General features: G+C 29.9%; 1 protein-coding gene across 2 annotated transcripts; it reads left to right on the top strand.

Annotated features, from left to right (window-relative positions):
- Positions 1 to 1,804: 1,804 nt before the first annotated feature.
- Positions 1,805 to 5,272, top strand: LOC106304104 (NAC domain-containing protein 76-like). Of its 2 annotated transcripts, none has more exons than XM_013740490.1 (4): positions 1,805 to 2,007; positions 3,133 to 3,306; positions 3,399 to 3,670; positions 4,383 to 5,270. In XM_013740490.1, the coding sequence occupies exons 2-4, from the start codon at positions 3,138 to 3,140 to the stop codon at positions 5,046 to 5,048; spliced, it is 1,107 nt and encodes a 368-aa protein (XP_013595944.1). In that variant the 5' UTR covers positions 1,805 to 2,007; positions 3,133 to 3,137; the 3' UTR covers positions 5,049 to 5,270. The 2 variants fall into 2 exon arrangements, with proteins under 2 accessions (XP_013595944.1, XP_013595945.1); XM_013740491.1 differs by lacking the exon at positions 1,805 to 2,007 and adding an exon at positions 2,021 to 2,075 and having other exon boundaries at positions 4,383 to 5,272.
- The last annotated feature ends 4,576 nt before the right edge of the window (positions 5,273 to 9,848 follow it).

Genomic DNA, 9,848 nt, shown 5'->3' with positions numbered 1-9,848 from the left:
TTTGCCTCTATAATTAGAGGTAGAAATATCATATCTCTATATTTTCCCCTATAAATAGAAGAAGTCTATTATAGAGGCATACATTGGAGCATTTTCACCTTTATAATAGAATTTCTCTATTTTAGGAGAAAATATAGAGATAGAAATAAGGATGGGTTGGAGATGGTCTAAGCAAGATGTATATATTTTTAAAATATACATTTTTGTTGGTTAATATGATGGAGAAAGAATCAAGAGTCAACGTCAAAACAACGGCAATAAGTGCACATTTCAAGCTCAACAAGTTATGCCTAAACACGTTTAATGAAATTGTATATGATGACATAGGTCCAAAGCATTTCATTTAGGACCAGACTGTTTCACTTTGTTATTTGTTATATGTTTTTTCAAACTTAATTTGCTATGTGTTTTCTGTATGTTGTTTTGGTGGCATGTCGTTTGCAAGCTCTTCACTAATTCATGTCTATATATGGATATGGGTGACATTCTACCAAAAACATAAAAGTTACACCATAAGCTACACTAAATATATCTTGTTCAACAAGATAAGTAGATTGGTCAGTAATGGTTAATCAAAAAACTTTAATTAACCGTTTGAAATCAGAACATATGCATACTGTATATAACAAATTTGATATTTTATTGATTTTTCCAGGGATATAATTATATATACACAAGTCTTTCATATGTTAGAATGACGCTCTTTGGAATATATCAAATCATTTTTGGTACCAAAATAAGATTTTAACTTTATTTTGTTTTGTCCGATATGTATATATTGGTACTAGCTTTATTTATCTTCTACGTAAAGACAATAGCTCAACAGCCAACCAATAGCCGCCGCGTGATGGCTTCTGTTCGATTTCACTCCCTTCTCGTTGGTTCTTGTCGATAAATCATTGGAGATTAGAAGACCGTCACTAGAGAAGTCTTTAAAAACGATTCTACCCTTTACAAAAGCTCACAAGCATGTGAAGCGGGAGGTTTGTTTAATCTCTCCCACGTGGCAAAGTGACATTCTCTGTTGTGTCAGCGTGGCAAGTTCCAGAATGTCAGAAATGTTTGCAACATTTAAACTCGTGATCTCATTGGTCTGACGGATAAAATAATATTTATATATTGGTTTTATAGAAATAAGACAATTTACATAGCAGTCGCAACTCGCTTTGAAAAGAAAAAGAACTAGTCCATATATCTAAGCTAAAAGAATGTCAGAATTTGGTGAATTTTTATAGCTAGGTGCAATGTATATTAACCTCTAAAGATGCATTTTCTAGTTTTTTTTTTGCTTTCTAATGACATTAATTTAGATATATCATATATATATGTATATATATATATATATAATGATTAAAAACTACATACAGAAAATTAAATTTTAGTTTCGACCAATAAAATGCTGAACACGGCACCATCATTTGATTGAAGTGGATAATTTACTAATCGTATGGTCTCTGTGTAGTCCCCAAGAATATGCAAAAATCTTGCAAACGTAGTTTTTTTTAGTTTTCTTGAAAATGTATACGTAACTCTATATTTAGTACTGCATCAATCAAAAACATTAGAAGTAATAGTTTTGATATCTCTAGGTCCGTTTTATTAAGTCATGTATCTATAGAATTAAAGAAATGTGTTAAAAATAATAATACAAAGAATGTAAAAAGAAGCGGGCGAGGAGGCCAGGAGGGTGACATACGCAAATGGGGACATGGAGAATGCCACGCGCAATTGAGAGGTCCACACTCTCTATACCTTTTATATTTCACCAAATCATAAATCTCTCACTACCACTCTCTCTCTCTCACTTCATATTCCCCTAAGTATAACCAAACCAGTAAATATCATCTCTCTCTCGATGATCATCATCTACACATCAATATCTGTCTAATCTCCTTCTTCTTCCTCGACATCCCTCATTTTTCTTGCTTAGAAACGAGTAAATAACATTTGATACACACATATATTTATATATCTGTGTGTATAAATATTCCACAAATCAAAGAAAAGGTAAAGCTGATTTACACGGGAATTCAAAATCCATACAGTCAATTTCCGTCGTCTCAACTTACGCATATGTGTGTGTTTATGATGTTTTGTTCACTAAAACATTGATCTCATTGCACGCCTTTTCTATATATCCTTTAGTCCTTTAACTTGACGTGTTGCCCAATATGCATGTTTAATCTGTCGATCTTATTTACTGAAAAATATTTTGTATCTCCATAATAAAACTTCAGGTAGTTTTATTTATCAGCTCTAAGTAAGTCTTGCTAATTATGTTTCTATACGCAACACCCGTATTATTTTCTCTTTTTTTTTTGTGGAAACCCTTTTGATAATTTGTATCTGACGCTGATATGTATTTGTATATGCATATATATCTGTGTGTGTTGTAGTTGTATAGTTGCGTACTTAAAGCTTTCCGAATTGAAGATAAAACAGACAGACTTTGAAACCTTTCCACAGTTTTTTGCTCAGACGATTTTTTGTTATAAATTAGAAAAAAAGCTGCTTTTGTTTGTATTCCACAAGGCTGAAAATAATATGTATAATATATGTAGTTTGATAGGTTGGTTTGTTTAAATTTAACATTCGATCATCAGTTTATTAGCGCACACATGAAATAATGTTCAAAAAGAGAGAAAAAATCAGTTTTTCGATACACATATGATCATTGCCACTATTTATTCACAAATCACGTTGAAACAGGAAAACATAATTAGTACAAGACTCTGCGTTTGTCCGTTCTCTTTCAACCTCACATAAGCTCTCATGCATGTCATCAATTTATCATATCTTCTCAACTTTTAAACCTTTTTTTATTGACCCTCAACTTTTAAACCTAACTTTCATGTTTCTGCGACACCTTCTGATCACCTTTTAAGATACATCAAAATATTAATCTTGTACCTTTTCTTAGTACATGTAAATTTTTATCTATGGAAAATGGTAATGAAGTTGAAACTAACCATTGAGTTATATAATTATCTTTCAAACTTTCATTCTTGTTTTTTTTCTAATTCTCTCTGAACATATATGAACCCCAACACTTTGTGATATAAAAGAAGCATGCATACACATCATTAATATAGTGATGATCATTTAATTTTTCTGTTGAACCATGTTGTGCAGAAATAATGGAATCAGTGGATCAGTCATGTAGTGTTCCTCCGGGATTCAGGTTCCATCCAACAGATGAAGAGCTCGTTGGTTACTATTTGAGAAAGAAAGTGGCATCACAAAAGATCGATCTTGATGTCATTAGAGATATTGATCTCTATAGAATCGAACCATGGGATTTACAAGGTTCCACATTTTAGATATAATTCAGGGTTTATTTTCTTAATATGACAATGTGAATGCCTAGATCTGATAAACATTTGTTTTATATATGATAGAAAGATGCCGAATCGGATATGAGGAACGAAATGAATGGTATTTCTTCAGCCACAAAGATAAGAAATATCCAACAGGAACAAGGACAAACAGAGCGACCATGGCTGGTTTTTGGAAGGCCACAGGTCGAGACAAGGCTGTCTATGAGAAGTCAAAATTGATGGGTATGAGGAAAACACTTGTATTCTACAAAGGAAGAGCCCCTAATGGCCAAAAAACTGATTGGATCATGCATGAATACCGGCTAGAGTCAGATGAGAATGCGCCTCCTCAGGTATTCTATATTTTCGAAATAGATAGGATTATTGTGTTATGCGTACGACATATTCAATTTAGCGTTTCCTGTTTATTAGGGGAAATTATATGGAACTTTTTTTCGTGGGGCTTGTAGACCATTTTTGGGGTCTCATTAAGCTCTTTTATGAGACACATTTAAACCTTTAGGTAAAAGTCAAGTATCTTTAATTAAGACATGCAAAATGTTACACCTTTTATCACAAAACAAAAAGTAAAAAGACTGTACTAAAACTTCAGTTCCATATATGTCGACCAAAGATCATTCCTATATATCACTGTTTATGTGAATAATATTTATTTATAAGTGCTTAAAGTCTTGAACGTCTTAAAAGTTTAAAAGCGTGTTTATGCTTATGAGTCTCTCTTGTGATTCTTAACACTATAATACTAGTACACTTGAGTTATATTGTTGAAGTTCAATATTTTTTTTAATAATAAAAACATATGTGTCTCTATAGTTCATCCAATAATATTAATATATCTTGCAAATGAGTATGTAACCTATATATGTTAATGGTAGCTTTCTTCCTTGTGTTCTCAAACTTTAAACGCGTGCTTTTTATTGTGTCTCACTACACATATAAGCATGATTATTATTCTTTTTGTTTGGTATTGTACTATTGGTTAGGCTTATTTACACCAATATGATAATTAAACCATTCCTTATGATGATTGTGTACGTATTGTAGGAAGAAGGGTGGGTCGTTTGTAGAGCTTTCAAGAAAAAACCAACGACCGGGCAAGCCAGGAACACGGAAACTTGGAGATCAGGTTACTTTTACGACCAATTACCGAGCGGAGTTGGCTCGAGTATGGAGCCTCTCAATTACGTATCCAAGCAGAAACAAAACATTTTTGCACAAGATTTTATGTTCAAGCAAGAACTAGGAGGGTCAGATATCGGTTTAAACTTCATTGACTGTGATCAATTCATTCAACTTCCGCAGCTAGAAAGCCCTTCATTTCCTCTTATGAAGAGGCCAGTGAGCTCAACGTCGATAACATCACTGGAGAAGAATCATAATAAATACAAAAAACCACTAACAGAAGACGATGAGAATTTCGACGAGCTAATAAAAAGTAAAGATAAGAAGAAGAAAGCATCAGTGATGACAACGGATTGGAGAGCACTCGATAAATTTGTTGCTTCTCAACTTATGAGCCAAGAAGATGGAGTTCCAGATTTCGGAGCTCATCAAGAAGACGACACCAACAAAACTGGTCAATGCAATAACGAAGAAAGCAATAACAATGGTATAGAGATGCCTTCATCGTCGTTATTGAGTGATAGAGAAGAAGAGAACAGGTTCATCAGTGGGTTCTTGTGTACGAATTTGGACTATGACTTAATATAGGGATTTGCATGTTTGATAAAAGATAATGATATAGTATGGTGCGTAACGTTTTCTATATAGGTAGAATAAATTGATATAAAATAACATTTATAAATATTTTTAAAAGATTTATTTTTCTTATTATATGGATATTATATATACTTCTCGTGAAAATAACTGGGCTGTGAAAGGAGTAATCACAATGACTTTGTGTGTTAATGTTGCTATAACCAGGTTTTTAGGGTTCTGATGATCTGATCTACATGTGTATGATTTGACTATCAAACTAAAAGAACACCGCAGGGATTTTTTAGTGTAGTTTCCCAATGGGCTTGTTGTTTAAGTTATTGTATTCTATTTTTTTGGTATAATAAAAACTACTAGATATTGACATGCGTTTTGCAAGCGCAGATTATTTTAAACACTAATAATTTAACAAACTAATTTGTAAAATTTTTGTGTATTTAAAATATTTTTGTATTTAAATCAATAATTTTATATTCGACCCAAACATGCGATCAAACCGGTTAATCCGGTCATCCGATAATTTGAATTAAATTTTTAAAAATATCCACATTTGAAAAATCACTAAAACTCGATCTAACCGACTGAACCGGTGGATGACCGATATGTAATCCAATTTGATTTATATTATTATAGTTTCATAATTTTCACTTTTTAATCTAAATTTTATAGTTCATTGTTTTAAAATTTTATGAAATTATATCGTTTCTACAAAATTTTGATAGAGAAAATGATAGATATAAGATAATTAACAACTATAAATATGTCTTGATCATATTACTCATTTTTATATTGCTTAATTAATTTTATTATAATTATGTTGTGTAATTTATCTTGTTAATAATTTATACTATCATCAGTTTAAATTTGTTGTTAATAATTAATGTTAAGCATTTTTCTTTAGATAACATATATTTTGAACATTTTTCATAATTATTTTTGTTATTATATTTTTTGTACAATGTATGACGTTTATATATATATTTATGTAACGGCTGTTATTGAATTATTATGTTATAATGATATAACTATTATTTAGTAATATAAATAAGATAATCTGTTAATTTAATTAATTTGTTATTGATTAAAATGTTTTTGTAGTATTTAAACATGTAAAAATAAGTTCAATTTATTTTCATTATTTTATAAATTATTTGAATTTTTCAGTTATTTAATTTATCTAAATGATTTGAAAGAAAATTGTTAGAAATTATTAAAAATATGAGTTCTAATATTTTATATAGTTTGGACACAAAATTAATTTAGTGTTATTTGAAAACATGAATAGTAGTATAAAAAAATGAGTATATTGTTTGGAGACATTGATAGTAGTATAAAGAATAAATATTAGTGATTTAAGGTAGGTTTAACTATAAAGTAGAAAATGTATTTAATTTTAAAACTTACAAAATAAATGTTAGGTCTAACACAATGTTTCTGTTTTAATATCATTGATATTCATTAATTAAGATAGACATGTTTTGTTAATTTTGATATGGGTTCGGCGTCTCACTTAAATATTTGGTTCTTCCTCTCTTCTCTTCACTATTCTCAGAGTATGGTTCGGTTTAGTTCTTGATATGGTCCTCTTTTGTTGGTTTGTTGATCACAACTTTGTAATCAATTCATTTTCAAAGGAAAACTTAACCAAAAAATATTCTAGACAATTTCAAAATCACAGCATAAATAATATATTATCTTTGGGCGATTATTTTCTTATCAATAAGATATTAATGTTAGTATAATGGTATATATAATTAGTTAAATTTACATATTAACTCGTAGGTACTATCTTGAAGATTTTCTTAATGTAGATCCTTGATTAATCAAATATGAGTTGTACAAAACTATTTACAAGTGTACAAAGAGAATCTCACATCTAACAGTATGTAAGTTTAACTAATTACATAGATACATGTTGAAAAACACGTTTACAGATCAATATTCTAACATCAAATTTCATAGAATTGGTTATTTCTTGAGAGAGCTAGTTAGATAGATAAAATAATTAATTAATGATAGGGTAAAGAAATAAAAACAAAGTGTTGGCCCAAAGTGGGCTCATGAGTTTGTCGAGCGTGCGGTGTACAAGATGAGGAGTCCGTTGGGCATGCTTTGTCGTCGTTTCAAGAGCCCCTTACCGGTTTCTTCCTTTTTACAAATTTTCAATGTGAATTTCATTTTAGTTCTTATCAAATTAAATAATCCTTATCCTAAAACATTTTGTTTTTGTATAATGCCAAAGAATAATTGTATACGTTATCTGGCTTAGATCATACGTGGAAACATTTTGATCGAATAGTTGGCTTAACTAGGGAAAATACCATTAAAATACACGGAATAATTTTCATTTGTTAATAAAATACACTAACTATTTTGGATCTCCGTTTAATACACGAACTAATTTTCGTTGCCTATTAAATATACAAACTTTTGAAATTCGCAGGTTTTACACATAGTTTTAGACGGCGTTAACTATATTTAACGGCAGTGACGACGGCGTTAGTGTTTAATTAACACGTGTTTAAATTTTGAAAATATTTTTTAAAATAATACACAAACTATTTTTCATTTGCTAATAAAATACATGAACTATTTTTGGATCCCCGTTTAATGCACAAACTAATTTTTGTTTTCTATTAAATACACAAACTTTTGAAAATTGCAGATTTAGACGATGTCAACTATGTTTAGCAGAAGTGAAGACAATGTTAGTGTTTAATTGAGCATGTGGTTAAACTGTGAAGAAAAAATTTCTTAAATGTCCTCTCATAGATTATATTGTTAGCTTTCGTCTCCATTACGTTTCAATAGTGTAAATTTTGTTTTTGATGAAATTTCAAATTTTTTGATCATAGTAGAAAGAATATATGTAGAACTTAATTCATAACACTAAACTTATTTATCATAGTGTAAATTAACCTTGAACCATAATCACTACTATCAAAGCGAAGAACAAGAATTATAAATGCATAACACTAAACTAATTCCAAAATCAGAAACTCGTTTAAAATTACGTAGTTTTCTTCATCTTTTTCACGACATGGAAATCGACTCCACTTTGAATTGATATAATGGGAAATCAAAGTAAAGAAGAAGAAAATAAACATATTTTGGAGAATAAAAGAGGTTGGAACAGATTAGAGTGCAAAGTCGAATTGAAACTAACCCAAATTAATTTCAATTGGTTGAGGGTGAGCGTGCTTTTCACAGTTAAACCACTTGTTTAATTTAAATATTGTCTTCACTTATACTAAACATAGTTGACATCGTCTCAATCGATGTGTAAAATCTGCAAATTTCAAAAATTTATGTATTTAATAGAAAACAAAAATTAGTTTGTGTATTAAACGGAGATCCAAAAATAGTTCGTGTATTTTATTAGCAAATAAAAAATAGTTTGTGTATTTAAAAAAAATATTTTCAAAATTTAAATACGGGTTAGTTAAACACTAATGCCGTCGTCACTGCCGTTGAATATAGTTAACGCCGTATAAAACTATGTGTAAAACCTGTGAATTTCAAAAGTTTGTGTATTTAATAGGTAACGAAAATTAGTTCGTGTATTAAACGGAAATCCAAAATAGTTCATATATTTTATTAGGAAATAAAAATTAGTCCGTGTATTTTTAAGAAATTTTCTCGCTTAACAATAAAGAGTTTATTTACCAAGTCTTATTTTAGACTATGCAACTTTACAACTAGAAGCAGCTTCCATACACACGCTAGATTAAAGTAAAGTCGAAGGAATCATCAAAATGGGTCGATATCGGTATCTCTGGGCGACGATAATTTTCATTATGTCCAATTTGCTCTAAACTGATATATTGATACATATAGACAAATGCAACTAATCGATAGATATAAGATAAAATTGTCTGGACATGCTATATAGTATCCTGGAAGAATCTTCAACACATTTAATTACTCTAAACAAAACTGAATAAATTCTTGTAGATAAATATATATTATAGTTATAGATCGATTCTTGTTAAAAAGTGATGCCAAAATATAAACAATGGATTATAACAAAAAAAAAAGCAATGGAGATTTACTTGATGGTTTGCTCAAAAAGAAAAAGATTTACTTGATGGTAGCTTTTGTTTTGAAGCGGAGGGGTGTGATTGAAAGAAAGACAAAGCTTCTGATTTGTCCATTTCATACTTAGAGTGGGCCAACTAAATCAGTCTCATGTTTTCTATGCAATCCTTTCTTACTTTGCTTTTTTTTTTTTGAATCAGAAGCTTTGTCTTACTTTGCATTTTGCATTCTTATATATCTTCTTTTCCCTAAAGATGTGTCCATGATTTTGTATAATTTTATAGGTTGCGACAAAGACAGCTTACATTTAATAATATGTAGTATAACATACAGTGATAGTATTTTCAAACAATATACTATGCGATAGTGAATTCGGATATACAAGAGATGAGGAATTCAATTAGTGCGAAATTGGTTAGAATTATGACAAATCAACTAAATGTAGTAATGTACGATCCCCAAGGACGAAGTATCATCTTTCATGTTATTAACATTGGAGGCGCTCCACGTAAATACAAATAGACGGTCACTATGAATATGATTAGTATAATTCACTGAATTCTTCGTTTCCCTGAAATTTATGGTGTTACTTTTCTCACATTTAACTAGCTTTTGGTATACACAAGGCACATTTCCAATACTTGTAATTTAATTTATACTACAATTTTACAATATGACACTACTCACAAGTATTTATAACATATTTTTATGATAAAACTATAATTTGTATAAATCATAAAGTGCAATTCTCCTAAA

Source organism: Brassica oleracea, chromosome C7 (assembly GCF_000695525.1).
Source record: "Brassica oleracea var. oleracea cultivar TO1000 chromosome C7, BOL, whole genome shotgun sequence".
In the NCBI taxonomy this organism is placed as follows: Eukaryota; Viridiplantae; Streptophyta; class Magnoliopsida; order Brassicales; family Brassicaceae; genus Brassica; species Brassica oleracea.
The sequence above is the reverse complement of the archived record's forward strand: the minus strand, read 5'-3'. Positions and strand labels throughout refer to the sequence as shown.